The 22,242-nt window shown below is 38.3% G+C and overlaps 2 protein-coding genes across 2 annotated transcripts; both read left to right on the top strand.

Annotated features, from left to right (window-relative positions):
* Positions 1–1,736: 1,736 nt before the first annotated feature.
* On the top strand, positions 1,737–6,641 carry LOC120723856. The gene is made up of 5 exons (XM_040015636.1): positions 1,737–2,289; positions 4,952–5,272; positions 5,810–6,067; positions 6,164–6,289; positions 6,498–6,641. The coding sequence occupies exons 1-5, from the start codon at positions 2,241–2,243 to the stop codon at positions 6,635–6,637; spliced, it is 894 nt and encodes a 297-aa protein (XP_039871570.1). The 5' UTR covers positions 1,737–2,240; the 3' UTR covers positions 6,638–6,641.
* An 8,499-nt stretch (positions 6,642–15,140) lies between these two features.
* On the top strand, positions 15,141–20,500 carry LOC120723853. Its single transcript, XM_040015632.1, has 5 exons — positions 15,141–15,483; positions 16,558–16,878; positions 17,423–17,677; positions 17,766–17,885; positions 19,677–20,500. Exons 1-5 carry the CDS (start codon positions 15,435–15,437, stop codon positions 19,856–19,858), a joined length of 927 nt encoding a protein of 308 aa, XP_039871566.1. The 5' UTR covers positions 15,141–15,434; the 3' UTR covers positions 19,859–20,500.
* Positions 20,501–22,242: the final 1,742 nt, after the last annotated feature.

Raw genomic sequence — 22,242 nt, 5'->3', positions numbered from 1 at the left:
AGAAAGTGAAAATAACAAAGGCGAGAACAGAACTAAACATAAACCTAAACTGGGAAAACTAGTAACAAACAAAACCCGAAACCATAACTCACAGAACAACACGCAGGAAAAAACATAAGGAGGTTACATAGGGGATGAGGACCAGAGAATGAAGAGCAGAGAGACACAGATATTCACCAAGCTACACTGATGGAGCGACAACAAGAAAATGCAAACAGACACTATATATACACAGGCAGGAGCGTGATGGAACGAGGCACAGGTTCAATTCAATTCAATTCAATTTTCGGATCCAGAGGCTGAGTCGGAGGTCTCAGTTTGCACTGGATTCTCAGAGGTGCGCGTTTCAGCTCCCACTATGGTCTCACACGAACTTGTGCAGCACGGCTCTGGGCCAGCTGGAGGCTCAGACGAACCCAGCCAGCAGTTTTTATTGTCAGCTGGGGGTTTACAGTGAAATTTGGATCTTCCTTCATTTGCTCCTCGCTCCAAGCTGACTGTGACAAGTCTAGTTTTGCTATAAGAAAGGAGCAGAATATCACCAAGAACAATCATGGAGGCTGTGCATGGTAAAAGTTGCATGTACACTTGTGGTTTGTATGTTGCAACTTATTTTTGCTTCACTTCCTTCTGTGCAAAATAACTTGTATGGTGAAACTAATTAACACTTAACCTCAACATACATAACTTCAGAAAACATTTTAAAACCAGTGAACAACAGAACAATCATTGATGGCTATGAATGTGTTTTGAGGTTTGAAGTAATCTGTAATTTAAACTTGAATATAAATTGGAATTTGTATCATGTCTTTGATAAACTGGTTTCAAAATACATTTTAACCTCTTACCTTTTTTTTAAAAAGTTTATTCAGTAATTACATTTATTTTAGCTGTAAATATTACAGTGTCAGTGAAACGGCATGATTAGCTAAACAAGATAATTACATATTTTGTTTGGAAGTATTAGTATGTCTAATCTGAAAGAAAACGTCTCTCTTTTTTCTCTCTTTAGCTCTTTTCTAATCACTTCCTGTCTTTCTGAGTTCACACATTCTTATCTGAAACTGATCACTAATGACAGCTGCGTTCAGTAGTTAATACTGAAATACTGTGAAAGAAGTCCCATCCTAACAGATATAAATTGACATGTTTTGATTTGAAGCTGATCACTAACAGGAAACATGGACAGCGTAAGTTGTGCCTTTTTGCATCTCAGTAAAATAGAGTATTTTATCTGTGGGTTGCCAGAACGTGGAAGCTCCTATAGAAGACTGTCATACTGTCATGCTCATAATCATCAGTAGTGTAGTCCTATTTTAAATAATTAATTATTGACCATGTTAATTCAGGTTCTTCTTTGTGGAAAAAAATAATGATGATGGAGAAAAACAGCTATTATTGAGAATGCATCAAGACAATACATTAATAATGAGTAATAGTGTTACTTTTCAGAACTTTTTGCATTGATGTTACGGCCCTGGGCCTTGGAGGAAGTGAGACTACCCTATGTTTATGCAAACCCAAAAGTGCTAGGACTCGTGGATGACTGGCTGCTGGGAGTCCTGTGCCAGCCTTCTTTTATGCAGATCCAAGTGTGCCAGCCCACGCAGACGATTGGCTGCCTGGAGATCCCATGACACTCCAGGACCAATTGACTGGCTGATTGTCTGCCGCTGGGAGTATAAAAAGGCTGAAGCTTCTTCATTCTTTGGGCTGGGCTGCTGGGCTGCTGGGAACATAGAGTGGCCTCCTTGTCTGCCTAGCATTTGAACTCCCTAATCCCTAAATTGAAAATGTGCATTTTTAAATGTTTTAAAAGTGTGTTTCTTTTTCTTCATTGATGTGTGTATCACCAAAATATGGACTTAAGATGGAATATACATGGGGCTGCTGTTGAATTGCATTAAACTACATGACATTGTGGTAGACACTGAGTGATGGGCAGGATAGTGTTGGTTTGTTACAGACTAAAAATAGTCCAGTGACAGTGTGAGTAATAATAATAAAAAAAATTCTGCAAAGTAATGAACATGCTAGTTGTACTTCCCTTTTCACATTTCCACACACAGAGTGAGAACAGTCTTTCTGTTGGTTCTTCAAGTATATTGGTTTTGCTTCCGTTTCTAATGTGAGAGGCTTTTTAAAAGAAGCTGATCAATAGCAGGAGCCATTTCTGACTGTTAACTGCTGGACATATGTGCATGCATTTAATAAAGAAACACACTGAACAGTGAGGAGACATGGAAGCTGTGCTGGGATTGATGGTGATTCTCCTGGGACTGTCTCATGGTGAGCTGTTCTTTTTACATGTGGCACTCATTATTTAATACTTTTTTATCCTGTAGAAAATACAGTGGGGCAAAAAAGTATTTAGTCAGACACCGATTGTGCAAGTTCCCCCACCCAAAATGATGACAGAGGTCAGTAATTTGCACCAGAGGTACACTTCAACTGTGAGAGACAGAATGTGAAAAAAAAATCCATGAATCCACATGGTAGGATTTGTAAAGAATTTATTCGTAAATCAGGGTGGATAATAAGTATTTGGTCAATAACAAAAATACAACTCAGTACTTTGTAACATAACCTTTGTTGGCAATAACAGAGGTCAAACGTTTACTATAGGTCTTTACCAGGTTTGCACACACAGTAGCTGGTATTTTGGCCCATTCCTCCATGCAGATCTTCTCGAGAGCAGTGATGTTTTGGGGCTGTCGCCGAGCAACACGGACTTTCAACTCCCGCCACAGATTTTCTATGGGGTTGAGGTCTGGAGACTGGCTAGGCCACTCCAGGACTTTCAAATGCTTCTTACAGAGCCACTCCTTTGTTGCCCGGGCGGTGTGTTTTGGATCATTGTCATGTTGGAAGACCCAGCCTCGTTTCATCTTCAAAGTTCTCACTGATGGAAGGAGGTTTTGGCTCAAAATCTCACGATACATGGCCCCATTCATTCTGTCCTTAACACGGATCAGTCGTCCTGTCCCCTTGGCAGAAAAACAGCCCCATAGCATGATGTTTCCACCCCCATGCTTCACAGTAGGTATGGTGTTCTTGGGATGCAACTCAGTATTCTTCTTCCTCCAAATACGACGAGTTGAGTTTATACCAAAAAGTTCTACTTTGGTTTCATCTGACCACATGACATTCTCCCAATCCTCTGCTGTATCATCCATGTGCTCTCTGGCAAACTTCAGACGGGCCTGGACATGCACTGGCTTCAGCAGCAGAACACGTCTGGCACTGCGGGATTTGATTCCCTGCCGTTGTAGTGTGTTACTGATGGTGACCTTTGTTACTTTGGTCCCAGCTCTCTGCAGGTCATTCACCAGGTCCCCCCGTGTGGTTCTGGGATCTTTGCTCACCGTTCTTATGATCATTTTGACCCCACGGGATGAGATCTTGCGTGGAGCCCCAGATCGAGGGAGATTATCAGTGGTCTTGTATGTCTTCCATTTTCTGATGATTGCTCCCACAGTTGATTTTTTCACACCAAGCTGCTTGCCTATTGTAGATTCACTCTTCCCAGTCTGGTGCAGGTCTACAATACTTTTCCTGGTGTCCTTCGAAAGCTCTTTGGTCTTGGCCATGGCGGAGTTTGGAGTCTGACCGTTTGAGGCTGTGGATAGGTGTCTTTTATACAGATGATGAGTTCAAACAGGTGCCATTCATACAGGTAACGAGTGGGGGACAGAAAAGCTTCTTACAGAAGACGTTACAGGTCTGTGAGAGCCAGAGATTTTCCTTGTTTGAGGTGACCAAATACTTATTTTCCACCCTGATTTATGAATAAATTCTTTACAAATCCTACCATGTGAATTCATGGATTTTTCTTTCACATTCTGTCTCTCACAGTTGAAGTGTACCTCTGGTGCAAATTACTGACCTCTGTCATCATTTTAAGTGGGGGAACTTGCACAATCGGTGGCTGACTAAATACTTTTTTGCCCCACTGTATCTGACATCATCCTCAGAGATGTTAAAGCAGCACAAATACTTACACAAAGTTACAATATCTGTTTTTTTAATCTTATTAAATTAATGTAAGAATCTATTGGCTATATCTGCAGTACATGACCATTTGAGCAGAGTTTTAGCTCCTTTTTTGGTCTTTTTACCGGTTTTAGTAACAGTGGTAAATTCTTAGCTCACTATACACCTTGGCAGCCTTGTTGCAGTGTGTTTAAGTGAGTTCTGGCTTTTTAAAGGACTTTATTCTTTCCATCCTTATCAAAGACATCATTTGATGGACTGCCTGATTTTGAAGACTCTGTCTCAACTTACTGATTGGATGTTACTAGAAATCTAGATCTTAGGTTACTTATGTCATGTCGTGACTACTGATATGCTGAAGAATGTATCGGTTGCATTACTTTTTCATTTATAAGGCCACCTTCAAAAATGAACATCTCTGTCCTGTTTGTGTACGGATTCTTTTCTCTGAAATATGGGTTCCTGTTTTCTTTTTGACAAACACCCATTTCTTTTCTTTTTTTTCACATGAAAATACTTTAGTTTTTGCATTCGTCTAAAATGTGGCGAATGTGTCTACCTGTATTTCTTAATTATTGATATATTGGTAAAGGTTGGACACATTCGTGTGTGATAACTTTGGGATTATGGATGCAGCATTTTGTTCTTGAGCATCTATTATCTACAATTTGCATAACTGCTACCTACTCTGAGTAAAATATTAAGAGCTGACAGATTTATAGCAGTAGTACTACCATAAATAATTTGATACCATTCAAGCAAAACACTGGGTTATCCAAAATATATTTTGATATTGGGTAAAAACATGGTAATACAAAAATACTTTTTAGTAAATGAAAGTCCTCACATCAGTAAATTTTGGTTTGCTGATAATGTTGATTCAGTTTTTGTTGTGATTTATTTGGTAGAAACTAACAAATCACAAATGTTTTTCTTTTTTATGTTTCAAAATTTACAGGTGTGGAAACTTACTGTGATGGCAGACAGGATGGAGCTCAGTGTTATGGAGCTTTGAGAGGAACTGTGGACATCCAGCTGATGGACAGCACCGCAGAAATACCTAGATACCAACTGTTAAAGAATCCATTAGTAATACTATTTGTCAGAAATAATACGGTTATTTCTAATACCATAGTACATAGATCTAGCTTTTTTCCCAGAAATGGAACATTTAGGATCAATAACCTGAGCAGGACAGACAGTGGTGATTATACCCTTGAAACCTTTGATTCAGATGGAAAATCATCAGACATGTGGACTTTACAGTTGATCGTTCAAGGTAAATGTTGGGAAATGCAGCCTTTAATTGATGTAAATACACTATTGTTTTTGTAATCTTTATAATATAGTGCAAATAATTTCAAGTACGTATATTTTATGCATTTCCTGTTCTAAATTAGGAAACCACAAATAATGATAATCTACATGATGCACACTGCATTCACCAAAATATTGCGCAACATCTCTTAATCTCTGAATTCGGATTTTTGTCAGTTTCATTGCCAGATGTATAAAACCAAGCATCTAGCCATGCAGTCTGCCCCACAAACATTTGTGAATTAATTAATAATTCTATAGAGCGCACTGAATTTGTTTATGTTACTGTACTAGGGTGCTACCTTTGCAGCAATTCGTTTTAGGATATTTCTTCCCTTCTAGATATTCCACAATCTACTGTAAGTGTTATTATTGCAAGTGGTAGATTTTAGGAACTACGGAAAATCAGCCACCAAGTTACAGACCACAGAAGGAAGCATAGTGAATGAAGGTGCATCTTATTATAGTATCAAAACTCATCTGTGTGTGTTTCTCTCAGCTCCTGTGTCGTCTGTCCTGCTGGGCTCTGAGTGTCTGTCCCAGGGAGAGATGAGGGTGTCCTGCTCCTCTGAAGGAGGGTACAGACCTCAGTATAGCTGGACTCTGGATGGACGCACACTGTCAGATTCTGAGCTCCTTTCTGTAAATAATGATGATAACATCATCACTCTGAAACAGCACGTCTCAGGACGTCTGGTTTGCTTAGTCAGGAACAACGTCAGTGATGTCTCCAAAGAAGAGAGGATATCTACCTGTGGTGAGTGAGAACATTTCGATTAAAAAATAATAATCATGACTTGTTCATTATGGTCGCTTTGTATATTCATTCATGAATTATTGTTTTAATGCATAGGTTTCATTTTCATCAACTGCACCTCAATCAATGGGACAAAGATAATAGGGTGGGTGCATGAAACCCATAACACCCTGTGTATTGAACCAACAACAGAACCTACCACAATCAGACCAACTGCAGTGGGTAAGGAGAATAACATAGTGTCAATGAACCCTCTTTAATTTAACTGCCATCAGCTATGACACATGGTATATAAATGAATAAAAATTAAATTCATTCATGTGTTTTTTTTTCTCTTTGTCTTATAAACTATGGTACATGAGTGAAAACTCTCCAGTGATTCGTCTTTCACAGCTCTAACTTGTCATAAACATTTTTGTGTCTAACACAGGTACTTCCTGGTTCATATTTGGTTTGAAAGCTGCTGTGGTAATTCTGTCATTAAGTGGGATTTGGATCTATTTCATTTGGAAGAAAAAAAACAATACTGGAAGGCTCTGCTGTCCCACAAAGGATGGAATCTCCAGATAACTGTTTTAATCAATCAATCAATCAATCTTTATTTATAAAGCACTTTTCATACAGAAAAAATGTAGCACAAAGTGCTTTACATAGTTAAAAGCAGCCCACCCCACCCTCCAACGCACTCCCCACACTCTCAATATACATATATCCCCCCACCCCCACCCACACACACATACACACACGTGCACACTTAAAGAGTAAAAATTGGGCTGGGCTCGCATGAGCCAAGTGAGGAAACATTATAACAGAGAGCCGTCTGCACCGGGAGCCGGTCACAGACCGCAGCCTCCGGGCTGGGCACACAGCAGGAGGGAGGCCAAGGAGCCCCCCAACCAGGCTGAGAGGACCCCAGAGACCCAGCAGCCACGGTCAATAACAGCCCCGGTGCAGAGAGCGCCCTCCGAGGAAACACTGGAGATATGAGTAAAATGATAAAATAAATAAGAACAGGATACAATATAAATATAAATATAAATATAGTAAGAAGATTAAAAAATGAATAAGAATAAAATCAATAAATATTAGGTAAATCCTAAATTAATAATAGAATAACAGGATAGAATAAATAAGCATAAAAAATAAATAAACGCTAAGTAAAAGCTAAATTAAAAAGGTGGGTCTTGAGCCTGTTCTTAAAAACATGCACGTTCTCTGCGGCCCTGAGCTCCTCCGGCAGGCTGTTCCACAGACGAGGACCGTACCACTGAAAAGCTGCCTCTCCGTGAGTATGTGTCCTGACTTTAGGGACAATCAAAAGGCCAGTACCAGAGGACCTCAGGATCCGCGAGGGTTCGTATGGTAAAAGCAGATCTGAGAGATAAGAAGGCCCAAGACCATTAAGACATTTAAAAACCAATAAAAGAACTTTAAAATCGATCCTGAAACACACGGGGAGCCAGTGCAGCGATTCTAAAACCGGTGTAATGTGGGCCCGCCCTCTGGTCTTCGTCAGCACACGAGCTGCCGAGTTTTGCAAAAGTTGTAAAGTTGAAATATTCTTCTTAGGAAGACCAGAGAGCAGGGCATTACAGTAATCAATGCGACTGGTAATAAAAGCATGCATCAGCATCTCCGTGTTGGCCTGAGAGAGAATAGGGCGGACTCTGGCTATATTTTTTAGATGATAAAATCCAATTTTGGTTACATGTTTAACATGTGGGATAAAACCAAGCTCAGAGTCAAAAATAACACCCAGGTTTTTCACTTGTAGCGAAGGGCATAGTGAAAATGCCTCTAATTTAGACAAGAGTTTCTCTCTCTGAGCCTCAGGACCGACAATTAAAACTTCAGTTTTGTCCTGGTTAAGCTGTAAAAAGTTTTCTGCCATCCAAGATCTTATATCCAAGATACAGTTAAAAAGGGCATCCATTGGTCTGGTGTCATCAGGAGACACGGAGATGTACAGCTGCGTGTCATCAGCGTAACTGTGGAAGTTCACTCCATGCCTCCTGATGACACTGCCGAGAGGCAACATATACAAATTAAAAAGTACAGGGCCTAGAACCGACCCTTGAGGCACACCACATGTCATTTTATGGATCTTAGAGGAGCATGTATCCATACTTACCATAAAAGATCTGTCAGAGAGATAGGAAGTGAACCAGTTGTGTACAGCACCAGAGAGGCCCACCATGTGTTTTAGTCTGTTTAAAAGAATAGCGTGGTCTACTGTATCAAAGGCTGCGCTTAGATCCAGTAGCACCAGGACTGAGAGCTTTTGGGCGTCCCAGTTACATCTAAGATCATTAAAAACCTTTAGGAGAGCAGTCTCTGTGCTGTGGTTCACCCTAAATCCAGACTGGAATATCTCCAGGATCTGTCTATCATTGAGAAAATCAGTAATCTGAGTAAAAACAAGTTTTTCTAAGACTTTACTTAAAAATGGTAAGTTGGATACAGGTCTGTAGTTATTAAAATCATTACAATCCAAATTGCTCTTCTTCAGAAGGGGCCTCACCACCGCCGTTTTAAAGGCAGCAGGGAAGACACCCAACTGAAGAGAGCAATTCATCATGTATAAAAGCTCAGCCTCAAAAAATCCATAAAGTGTTTTAAAGAGTGAAGAAGGAATTGGATCTAAAAGACATGTGGTGGGTCTCACTGTGGAGAAAACCTTCTGAAAGTTCTCAGCATTAACCAGGACAAAGCTGTCCAGTGTCTCCTCAGGTACAATCGAGCCCTCAGATGTGTTTACAATCATATCGTGATGATTGAAATGAGTTAATGATTAATGATTGAAATGAGTCCTTACTCCAACACCTAGTGTCACATTTTACCTGCTGTACATTTGTCATGTGTCTGTGTAGGTGTGGAAATAAGGATCAGAGTGTTTCCTTTTCTTTTTCATTCATTCCACATTTTTTCACAAGATAACAACTGTGTATACATTTCAATAGAAATGTGGTTCTTTATGTAATGTCTGTAATTTTATATTTAGGTCCTCTTAAATATAATCAAAGTGAAAAGAACCCTGTGTCCTTCATATTTTTTTTATTTTGCATTTACATTTCATCTGTAGTGCTGAAGGACCCATTTGTGTGCAGATGTTTTCACTGTTTGTTGTTTGTTGCTGCATTTCATAATACTTTGTACTTTTTCCAAATTTATAGTACATACAAACAAAAAAATCCTATTTTAGGATTAGTCCTTTCTAATGCCTGATCCATCCCAAACAGTGAAAAAGGGGTGGATATATGTGGGTTTTTTTGTTTGTTTGTTTGTTTGTTTGCTTGTTTTTGCAGGAGCAGAAGGGTGATGGAGACCAGAGGAGTGGAGACTGTAGGTTTACATGAGTGTGGGCGAGCCTTGCAGACTTAACCCTTTAGCTGCTATTTTTCTGTTTTACTGATTTTGTGTGAAAGAAACTGTTTTTACTGGCTGCTTGTTGGTTATGGTAACAGACTGTATTGTTGGAAAATGTCAAATGTTAGAAGTTGGCAGAAAACATAGCGTCCTTGAAGAGTGTGCAGAGAAGGCCAGCCCACATCAGCAGCAGTTAAACTATGCTCTGATGAACGGCTTTCATCCACCTGCTACCTGCTGACTTCATTAGGAAACAAAATTTTAATCAAAACACAGTATCTAAATAAGTTTGATTTATCCAGTCCAAACTGTCTCTGTAGATTCTCAAAAGATTTGAATATTTTCCCGTCTATTAATGTGCACATTGCCGTAATTCCTTTATTAACCCATCTTAAAAATGTACTATCCCATTGGTCACTTCAACTGCAAACTCGCAACAGTTTGCAGTCTTCTATATTTCTATATTTCGGCGCTATAATCCACCAGAGGTTAATAGTGAATTCGATAACAGGATTTGCGTGTGTAGACTGTATAGTTTGTTCTCCCAATCTTGCTTGTGGATGACATGATTGTGGTGGCAGATTTCTTTTCTCATGTATTAATCACATATTTAATCATATCACATTAGTTATAGTAATATCACTTTTTCACTTTACTATAGTACGAGCTCTCCTGTCACTAGTTTACATGCATGTGGAATGTTAACACAGTGAGTCCATTGTAATGGGAAATGTTAAACAGATAGTGGGACTCCTTCTGCTTATCGGGGATGTAAATCCTTAGGTGATGGCCAAGCAGAAAACAAGGTCATAATTCTCTCTGTGAGGGAGAAGGTATAGCCCCCCCGTGAGATGGGCCAACGTGTAAGAGTTTGTGGAATGTTCTTTGTCTGTGTCTCTGTATATAAGATGTAAGGGCGGTGGCCACAATTCAGAGATGGTCCTGGTGTTTCACTGGGATGCTCTCTCCAAATTGCAATGTGTTGATTAAACCCACTTCAAATCAAGCTCACTGGGTGTGTTGCAGCTTATTGTTAAAATTTCCATAACAATTTGGCGTTGTTGAACAGGATTCCTCATGTGAGTTTCGCTGAATCGCAGGTATGTGGTGACTGGCCATCCTGGGGGGAAATTGCCCCAGTCCCACCGTTCTTTTGTTTTCAAAAAAGGGGGAACCGTGAGAGGCCTTCACCGACTCACACATGCAGGAAATTAATGAACTATGAGGAAAGAAGTGGGAAAAAGAATCTGCAACGGTGAGCTGTTTTTGATTTGGAGGGAGTTTTCAAGTGGACCACAGAGAGGGAAAACTTCAAAATACAACGCCTAAATTAAGGACTGTCGTGGGAAGGACTTTTCTGTCCTTTGGTTTATGGTTTTTAGCACTTTGTACTGAAGCAAAGGCTGCAGAGGGGACGCCCACCTGCAATGGGTGCTGAGCTCAGCAAAGCGGCTACAGGAGCTGTAGGGAGGTTGTGTCCCTGGAGGTGGTCTGGGTGAAAACTCCAAATGGTTGAAGTATGTGTTGTGTAAGAGAAAGAAAGATGTCAACAAAGAAAAGAGGCTGATGTGTGTGGGATGAATGATGAGAAGAGGTGTGTTAAATGTGGAAAAGTGGTGTTTTTACTGAATCGGAGAATGAAAGTGTTAGTGAGTAGTGATGAAAATGATATTAAATAAATGTTTTAGTGTGTTAGTACAGGTGGCTACGGAACTGGGTCAACGTCCTCCGCAAGCACGGTGGCCGGAGCAAGATGATTGCTTAACTTAATTGGAACCACATCCAGCTCGTGTTTTGGCTGAATATTACACAGCTTCATTCCATGTACATCTTAACCTGAAGAACAAGCTTCGAGGACAATCAATCTCTCCCTGAAGACAAAATGCAGTTCGAGAGCAACGGCGTCCACTTCAAGAGTCGACAATGTGAACACACAGCAACACTGCCCTAAACCTTAAACCTTAAAGGGTTGAGTAGCATGTACAAATATGGAAGTATGCGCTCCCAATCACAAGCTCGGCGGTTCACCAGTGGCATCATTGTGTGTGAATGGACTTGAGAAGACTGTGAATTTCACATTTGCCATACTAGGAGTTGAAATGGCAAAGGCAGTAACTGAAAAGAGTGAAAGACAAAAGGCAAAGCTGAAGAAGAACGGCCCACTGGGCCCCTGACACACCACAACTGTGAACTGCTGCAGATGTGGGAGAGAGACAGAAGCTGTGAGAAGTGGGGAGAAGAGAGCATGGAGGAAAAATGAAGGCTGTTGTTGTTAATGTGAGAACACATGAAAATTGGGTTGGAAAATTGTGGCCCACTGTCTTGTGGAGGTTGAAAAAGAGTCCATAGGATCACAACAAAGGTAAAAAATAAAACGCACACAAACACACATAAACAGAGAAATGTGAAGGAAAGGCAGTTTTAAGGACATGCCCTGCTGAATCTGCAGCTCCACTGCACACACATCCATTGAATCTGCCTACTAGCACACACACACATGCAAAGAAGATCAGCTTGTTATCTCTCATCAGTGTTAAAATAGTGTAAATTTAACAGACACTTGTTATCAAACAATGACAATTACAGTTTTTTCTGATTGCTTAAGCACATTTTTTGTAACTATTGGCTAATTTTGCAAAACTCTTCACACAAATAAGAAAACCTGTCACCCAATAATCAAAACATTGTAGTTCTCTTGCAAAAGCAAACACAGCTATATTAACTCTTCACACCTTCGTAAAAATGGTGTTTCCGTATCAAACAGTACACACAAGCCATCATCTACTAAGCACACAATGCGCCAACTGCACACTGATGGTATGAATACAAAACACATCTGGCTTTTGCTTTCTCTGTGCACAAGGTAGGCTATGTCAGTTTGAGCTCATACTTCTGTCATAGATCCATAAGCATAGAGGGATCCAAACTTCAAGTACTGGTGTTTATTCAAACACATCAAAACAAACACAAGTGTTTATTTCCAAGTATAGGATTATTTGCAATCGCCATAATGACTATATGGGTTACTTGGTCTGCAGTGAACATGCTTCCTCTGCCCCCAGCATCTGGTCATCTAGCAATTCTGTAAAGTAACAATTTCAGTATTTTTACATCAATGGTATTGGTGTGTTTCTCATTGGCATATGGCAGTGCTACAAATCTTTGTGCGAAGTGACTGTACTAACCGATTCTCATTTCAAAATGTCCTTATGGTACTTGCTACAGTGTAGCGGCTCGAGTTAGGCTGGACCCGTTGGCCAGTTACCCTCAGGGTCATTCCACGGTTGATTACATGGTCCACTATTGTAGCTCTGATGTCATCAGTAATTCTATTTCTTACTCTTCCTACCCTTCCTCTCCCCCTCCTCATCTTCCTCTCCCCCCTCCTCATCTTCCTCTTGCTCCTCCTTGTCCTTGTCGTCCTCTTCATCCTACTGCTTCACCTCCACGTCCTCTTCCTCGGCCTCCTCTACTTCTCACTCTTTCTGCTCCCTCCATTGTACTCCGCACACACAGCTTACCTGTATTATAGTGCTTAGGCTGATTGCAAAGTGAACTAATTATCTAAAAAAAGTTGTCACATGTGAAAGTGTGCCAGGCAGTTGGCAAATTAGTGTTAATGATAGCCATACATGTGTATACTTTTGCTATGAGTGTGTTGGAAATTTGGTAATTGAGTGTTGTGCAGTGAATTGTGCCTACAGTTTTGGAAAGTGTGTGTTACAAAATTGCAAACTGAGTGCAAAGCAGTTTTTGTGCTTTTAGTTTTGCAAACTCAGTGAGTGGTTTTGCTATAAGTCTGAATAGTTTTAGAGATTGTGCTACAGGAATCACAGTTAGGGTTTAAGCATTCAGAAAAAACTGTAACTCTCTAGGTTGCAGGGCAAGAGTTTAACCTATGTGAAGGGGGAAAAAAGAGAGATTCTGGTTTGACCAACCATTGCTCAGACAATAAATTTAGTTGTTAATATAGTAAATTGTGAAATGCTTTCTGCTTGATTTGTGCCGCACAAGTAATTTACTGTATGAAGGAAATTCTCTTTTGTGATAATATTTTGAACATGCACTTCTGTTGTCCTGTCAACTTAGTGGGTTAATAGCTGATATGCAAATTAGTTGATTGTTACTAGGTCAGGGAAGGATGACTGGATTAGAAAACAAGTGAATAAGATGTAGCAGAGGGTTGAAATTAGTTTCCTGTTTCTGATGTATGGGTGAAGCTTGCAATCAGATATACACTCTGATTACATGAGAATAAACTTGTTTTGTGAAATACCAACACTGATCACTAATGACAGCTGCTTTCAGTAGTTAGACTAGAGTAGTTTATCTGAAGGTTGCCAGAACGTGGGAGCTCCTCTGTCATACTGGCATACTCATAATCATCAGTAGTGTAGTCCTATTTTAAATAGTTAATTATTGATCATGTTAATTCAGGTTCCTCCTTGTGGAAAAAAATAATGATGATGAAGAGAAACAGCTAGTTGTTTTTAGTTTTAGTGAGCTAGCTTTCAAACCCAAGAGTTTTAGATTTAAATAATTTAATAATTTTAATAACAACTTCGTCTGACATCATAGGTGTGATGATTTGCCCTGTTATTTCACTGAAGCTCTACAGTTACAAAAATAAAAAAAAATCAAACAAAAAATGAAACAAAGCAAAAAAGAAAGAAACAAATATGCGGAGTACTTTTATTTTATGAATTTCAAAGAATAATAAGATGAGTATACCAATGGCTTTCCTCAAAGTATTAACACACTGCTGCAGTCACAGCATGCCCATAGAAGGTTTTTGGTTCACTTAGGCTCTACTTTCACAGTATTAAACAAATTGAAACTGAACAGTCTTCTTTGGCCAACAAACACAACATGAAACCAATCACAAAAAGAAAGAAACACCTTTTCACTATTTTACTCATTTCAAAGAATAATAAGATGATTATAACAATGCTTTTCGTCAAAGTATTCACACACTGTCCTTTGAGGTTGGGATTCACATTTAGGATCTGTAGTCTGCGCAGGCAGACAATCTGAGCAGGCCTATGATTCAGATGAACACTTAGATGAGCAACAAAATGTTTCGCTCACTGAAAATGCTTTGTGCAGATTAAGAGAATTTTCTTAAATGTTTATATTATTATTGTAGTATTTAAAACATACTTTTGAATAATAGTGTCACTTTTCAGAACTTGTACTGGTTTGAATGAGCATTGGTCAAAACAACCACTCAAACCACCAGTTAGCCTAAATACCACAATCCCTAAAGTCACCCGTATAGAAAAGAAATAGAAAAAACTTATAAAAGACTTGCATCAGATGTGGCCTACTTCATATAATGAATCATATAAGGCTTATATGATTTACTCATGAAAGTGGCCACTTTCATATATTGTTTTAGTAAGTATCCAAAACATACAAGTTTCATTTATATATTTTTTCTAGGGATCTTATTTTTTTTTTTCACTCTTGTATGCTTTTCATACAAGTTTCACACAAGACAGATACAAACTTTATAAGATTTATATATATGTTTTCCATATGGGCAGAGTGTACATTTTATAATGTTTTAAAAGTGTTTCTTTTTTCTTCATGGATGTGTATACAAGGTACTTTGTATCAGCAACAAAATATGGACTTAAGATGGAATATAAATGGGGCTGCTGTTGAATTGCATTAAACTGCATGAATGTTGTAGATGGTGGGGAGGATATGGTTAGTTTGTTACCGATCTAAAAATAGTCCAGTGACAGTGTGAGTAATAATTAAACAAAGTCTGTGGAAGATCTGTGAGGTTCCTTTTATTTCTGCAAAGTAATGAACATGCTAGTTGTACTTCCTTTTTCGAATTTCCACACACAGAATGAGAACAGCATTTCAAAAGAGACTGATCAGTAGCAGGAGCCATTTCTGACTGTTACCTGCTGGACAAATGTGCATATTATTTAATAAAGTACTCTGACGGCTGCCGACTGTGTCAACACACACTGAACATTGAGGAGACATGGAAGCTGTACTGGGATTGATGGTGATCCTACTGGGAGTGTCTCATGGTGAGATATTCTTTTAAATGTGACACTTATCATTTAATACCTTTTTAACCTGTACAAAATATCTGACATCGCCCTCAGAGATGTTAAAGCTGCACAAATACTTCCACAAAGTTACAATATGTGCACTTTGATTTATTTTATTTAATTAAATGTTAGAATCTATTGGCTACATCTGCAGTACATGACCATTTGAGCAGAGCTTTAGTGCCTTTTTTTTTTTTGTCTTTTTACCAGTTTTAGTAGCAGTGGTAAATTCTTAGCCCACTATGCACCTTGGCAGCCTTGTTGCAGTGTGTTTAAGTGAGTTTTAAACTGACTTTTTAAAGGACTTTATTCTTTCCATCCTTATCAGAGACGTCAAGCTTATTTGTTACTGTGATAAACTGCCTGATTTTGAAGAATCTGTCTCAACTTATCGGTTGGCTGTAACTAGGAATCCAGATCTTAAGTTATTTAAGTCATGCAGTCACTACAGATATGCTGAAGAATGTATAAGTTGCATTACTTTATCATTTTTAATGCCACCTTCAGAAATGAACATCTGTGTCCTGTTTGTGTGCAGATTCTTTTTTCTGAAATATTGCTTCCTGTTTTCTGTTTGACATTTATTTTCATTTGGTTACATGAAAATACTTTAGTTTTTGCACTCGGCTAAAATGTGGAGAATGTGTCTACCTGTATTTCTTAATTATTAATATATTAGTAAATGTTGGACACATTCGTGTGATAACTTTGGGATTATGGATGCAGTATGTTTGTTCTTGAGGCTCTATTACCTACAATTGTCAAAACTGCTACCTACTCTGAGTTAGATATTAAGAGCTGACAGATTTATGGCAGTAGTGCTACTATAACTTATGTGATACCAATCAATCAAAACACTGGGTTATCCAAAACATAATTAGGCATTAGGTATAAACATGGTAATACAAAAACTACTTTTTAACAAGTAAAAGTCCTCGCATCAGTAAATTTTAGATTGCTGACCATGTTAATCAAATTTTTGTTGTAATTTATTTGGTAGAAACTAACAAATCACAAATGCTTTTCTTTTCAATGTTTCAAAATTTGCAGGTGTGGAAACTCACTGTGATGGCAGACAGGATGGAGCTCAGTGTTATGGAGCTTTGGGAGGAACTGTGGACATCCAGCTGATGGACAGCAGCTCTGAAATACCTAGATACGGCCTGTTCAAGAATTCATTAAAAATACTAGATGTCATAAATAATAAGGTTATTGCTAATACCATAGCACAGAGGTCTCTCTTTTTTTTGAGTAATGGAACATTTAGGATCAATAACCTGAGCAGGACAGACAGTGGTAATTATACCCTTGAAACCTTTCATTCACATGGAGAATTATCAGGCGTGCGGACTTTACAGCTGTTCATTCAAGGTAAATGTTGGGAAATGCAGACTTTAATTGATGTAAATGCAGTATTGCTTTGGTAATCTTTATAACATACAGCACAGAATTTCACATACGTACACTTTGTGCATCCCCTGTTTTGAATTAGCAAACCATAAATAATGATAATCTACATGATGCACACTACATTCACTAAAGTATTGGGCCACATCTCTTAATCTTTGAATTCTGATGTTTTTAGTTCCATTGGCACAGATGTATGAAACTAAGCAGCTAGCCATGCAGTCTGCCTCTACAAACATTTGTGAATTAATGGATAATTCTAAAGAGTTCACTGAAATTGTGTATGTTACTGTAACAGGATGCTACCTTTGCAGCAAATAATTTTGAGATATTTCTTCCCTCCTATATTCCATAACCAACTGATAGTGTTGCAAAGTAGTAGATTTTAGGAACTATGGAAAATCAGCTACCAAGTTACAGACCATGTAAAGTTACATAGAAGGAAGCACAGTGCATGAAAGTGCATCTTGTTATAGTACCAAAAGTCATCTGTGTGTGTTTCTCTCAGCTCCTGTGTCCTCTGTCCTGCTGGTCTCTGAGTGTCTGTCCCAGAGAGAGATGAGGGTGTCCTGCTCCTCTAAAGGAGGGGACAGTCCTCAGTACAGCTGGACTCTGGATGGACGCACACTGACAGATGCTGAGCTCCTTTCTGGAAATAATAAGAGTAACAACATTATCACTCTGAAACAGCAAGTCTCAGGACGTCTGGTCTGCTCAGTCAGGAACAACGTCAGTGATGTCTCAGAAGAACAGAAGACCTGTCGTGAGTGACAACATTATGAATGAAAGTCAATAATAACAACTAATTCACTTCTAACATCTTTCTCAAATTATTTGCTTTTTTCTGCCAGGTTTCATTAACTGCACCTCAATTAATGGGACAGAGATATTAGGGTGGATGCCTGTGAACAGTAACAGCCTGTGTATTGAACCAACAACAGAACCTACACCAGTCACACCAACTGCAGTGGGTAAGGAGACTAACATAGTGTCAAATAACCCTCTTTAATCAAACTGCCATCACTGATGACACATGGTATATAAACAGTGTTGGGCAAGTTACTTTGAAAAAGTAATTAATTATAGTTACTAGTTACTTCTTCAAAAAAGTAACTGAGTTAGTTAGTAACCCAGTTACAAGATTCTAAAGGTAATTAATTACTTGAAAAGTAACTATTGCATTTCTTTAAAAAAAAAAAGTTTAACCCTCTGGGGTTCAGGGTATAATTGGCCATTTTTGACTACTCTTGATTTTACCTCAACATTTCACCTTTAAAAACGATTTACTTTTCCTTGTTTGGTATCATCCTTTTCAGCACAACCTCACGTGTCTGAATTTACAGTTATGTTTTCATTTTGACATACTGTATTAACACAATTGATCTAAAATCAGAAAAACATGAAATCAGAGTAGAAAAAGTTAGATTTTTTACTGTAACAACCACAAACATGTTTAATGAATCATATTTTATAACTTTAAATGCAAATATAAATTGTCAATTTTAAAATCATATGCACAAGTTTTGCAAACAAAGTTATTTGCAGCCATTTACCTTTTACCTTAATTTTTTAAATAACCATTTCAAACTATTTACAGAACAATCAGCTGTTCTGCATTCAATAAGATGCCACACAAATTATTCGTGCCACTCCAAAACAATAATTTCTGTCCACTATAAAGGAGAACATCACAGCCTGATACCTGCAGGTCTGACAGCAGCAGGTGTATCACTCTTCCTGTTTTCATTCAGCAGTCGCCTCATTGTTCTGACACACAACACAAAACCATCCACAACACTACACACTAACTACACAAGACAACACATTAACTACACACTCCAAACACGCTAAACGTCACAAATCTCTCACATCTCAAAACTTGCTATGTCTTTTTCTGCTGTCTCTCTCTCTCTCGCCGTCACTGCTAAAACATCCCCCTCTTCTTAAACAACCAAATGTCATGTTGCCATATCATTTTTGATTGGTCGACATGGTGCATTTTTCCACCAACAGGAACGGGCTGTTTTTTGTTTTGTTTTTGTACTTTTTGCTCATAAGCAGAGAGCGCTTCCTAGCGCTGTCCTTAGACAGTAAACGTGACGAAAGTTAAACTATTGAGGAAAAAATGCTGCATATATTGTTTATCATTACTCTGGTTTTATGTGGCCTATCAACACAATTTAAAAACTGGTATATATCACCTTGTTGCTTTGTCATCTTGAAGTGGTCATGGGAGTGGCTTACCACGACTACTTTATTCTTCTTTAGCCAAAAAACAGCACTCATGCGATTGTTTTGCCCCCCTGAGCTCCAGGTGTTGTGCTGAAAAGTGATCGTCGGGCAGAAAGTGATTGCTGTCTGTGGGAGCGCGCGCAGCTGCTTAAAGCTGTAGCATCCAGGTTACTTACGTAGTCAGCTACTTCCGTGCAACCGATATAAGATGCGGTAAGCTGAACACAGCTTCAACCGTCTGTTTGTTGAAAAATAGTAACGGACCGCATTTTCTTGTTAGTAACTGTAACGGCGTTGTAACGATAGGAATAGTAATTAGTTAGTTTACTCGTTACTGAAAAAAGTAACGTTGTTAGTAACGCCGTTATTCCCATCATTGTATATAAATGAGTAAAAATGAACTCTGATAAAGGGGATGCATTCATGTATTTTTCCCCCTTTCTATAAACTATGGTACATGAGTGAAAACTCTACTGTGACTCTTCTCTCACAGCTCTAACTTGTCATCAACATTTTTCTGTCTAACACAGGTACTTCCTGGTTCATATTTGGTTTGAAAGCTGCTGTGGTAATTCTGTCATTAAGTGGGATTTGGATCTGGTTCACTTGGAAGAAAAAAACAATATTGGAAGGCCCTGCTGTCCCAGAAAAGGTGGAATCTCCAGATAACTCTGTTTTCATGATTGAAATGAGTCCTTACTCCAACACCTAGTGTCACCTTTCACCTGCTGTACATTTGTCACATATCTGTGTAGGTGTGGAAATAAGGATTAGAGTTTATCCTTTCCTTTTCATTCATTGCACATTTTGTTCAGAAGATAACAACTGTGTATACATTTCCATAAAAATGTGGTTCTTCTTGTAATTTCTGCAATTTTATATTTAGGTCCTCTTAAATATAATCATCATCATATAAACACACTCTGTCCTTCATACTTTTTATTTTGCATTTACAGTTCATCTGTAGTGCTGAAGGACACATTTGTGTACAGATGTTTTCGCCATTTGTTGTTTGTTGCTGCATTTTAAAATAATCAACCATGTAGCTGACAATGTGATGTCAGTGTGTGAATAAAGTGCCAATAAAAGAGTTTATTTCTGGTAACCATGCAGGAAGAGTCAAAGAAAAGAGACCATGGAGAACACAGAAGTAAGAACTTGGTGCTTTAGATTAAAAGAGAAAAAAAGAACTTAAGTTAAACTCAAACATTAAAGTTAAAAGCGAATATCTTTTTCTCTATGTGGTAGTTAAGTAAAATTAACTCATTTAGCACTTTTCACAGATAAAAATCACAAAGTGCTTCACAAAATGGTGTAGTGTCGGACAATAGAAGTTAATTTTTGGGAAATTGATGCCAACAAAACTTTAACCTTGTTAAAGTGTGAGAAGAGATCAGATACAGATTTGATAACTGACAACTGGCAGAAAATCTTTTTTTTTTTTTCTTATGGTGGAATTAAGTAAAATATATTTTTCTGTTATCCATTGCATATTCAGCTTCATAAGAACATGCGCTAAAAATCCTGCCTGTAGACTCTGCTGGAGCCACTCTGCTACACCTTTTGTCGCAGCGATGCTCCTCCTGTAAGCTAAGAACAGGAAACTGAAGACAGACTGGAAGGGCTCATGAAAATACTGAAGATCTGGTGACTGTTAAGACCATCAGCAGATCTCAGTTTCTCCACTACTATCTTTGGGATGCAGTGGATTGAGAAATTTGTATCTTTGCAAATTTTTTAAAAGCAATATATTGTCGATTTGCAGGCCCAGTTGGCCTATACAGAAAGTCTGGTTCGGCTCTTTGTTGAAAATGTTTTAATCTCTGATCCTGTGAGGCTTATGATTCCTATCTTACGGAGTAGCTATTCTGCCGTCACTAGGTGTAAAGCTGGTTTCTAGCTTGGCAGCTAGCATCACATTTGAAGAAAATGATAAAGTAGAATTTATGATACAGTAGACAACAACAAGTGGTCTGCTTGACCCCTTCTGATGCAGCAGAAAACAAGATTTTGAGGAAGATTTTCATGGGGACATTATATATTATATAAGATATTAGTTATACATAGTCCTATTACAGAACAAAAAGTCTGTAATAAAAAATAAATGTTAAGAAAATGCTCCTAATCTGCATATATGTTGATATCATATACTTTTACAGCACATGGATAGATATTAGGAGTGGGGCTCGATTAAAAAAAAAAAAGTAATTATAGGCTTTGTAATTAATCTCAAGTATTCGCATTTAATCGCACATGAAAACTGGCCCCAAAATACAAATATTTGTTTTAATTTAAAAGGGTTTTAGTGGGTGACAGAATCAAATAATAGACATGGACATGAATACTATAAACTCTAGCTCTTTTAATTTCTGGGGAAAAAAAGCATTTAAACTGCATTTCAATTCAAAACAGAGAAACAAAGACATATTATACCTGGCCAAAATTGGACAGACTTAAAAATAAAGTGCTATTTTAAGTACATTAAGTACATTTTGAAAATGTTATTGTAATAATAATACAATTTTCAACATAAAGTGCCATTTTTCTTCCTAAAAAAATAAGACAGAATCATAACAGGTTTTTTGACCAGCTTCACCTTTAAACTCTGAGTAACCTTAGCCAAAATTATTTTGTACGTTAGGCTAAAACAGTTTGATTATCGAACATTTTAGTGCAAAAAATAACAAACCTATTGGACTCACAATATCTCCATTCTTATTTACTTTCCATCTGAATCAGAATCTGATGACAATCAAAAGAGGAGAAGGTTCTTTGTCTTTGCTGGCTCCTTTGTATCTACACTGTTCCTGCAGCAGGGCCTCAAGGCCGGTCCAAACCTCTTCTCGCTTCTCCCCTCGCAAGACACTTTAAATCCTTAAAGCATGGGTCAAGCACAGTAGCTATCTTGAGCCATTGATGGTTGCGTGTAGCTACACTTGAGATTGGTCCTTTGTGAAGGGCAGTATTAAATTTTACCATGTATTTGAGTCATCATCAGAGATCTCCGTGGGTGTGATGCAGGTGTTAGAAGCAGGTAAAGCCACTTAACATGAGAAATATGTCTCACCTCCAAGAAGCTCAGTCACAAACCCTTAG

Source organism: Simochromis diagramma, unplaced genomic scaffold (assembly GCF_900408965.1).
Source record: "Simochromis diagramma unplaced genomic scaffold, fSimDia1.1 OVJJ01000685.1, whole genome shotgun sequence".
In the NCBI taxonomy this organism is placed as follows: domain Eukaryota; kingdom Metazoa; phylum Chordata; class Actinopteri; order Cichliformes; family Cichlidae; genus Simochromis; species Simochromis diagramma.
The sequence above is the reverse complement of the archived record's forward strand: the minus strand, read 5'-3'. Positions and strand labels throughout refer to the sequence as shown.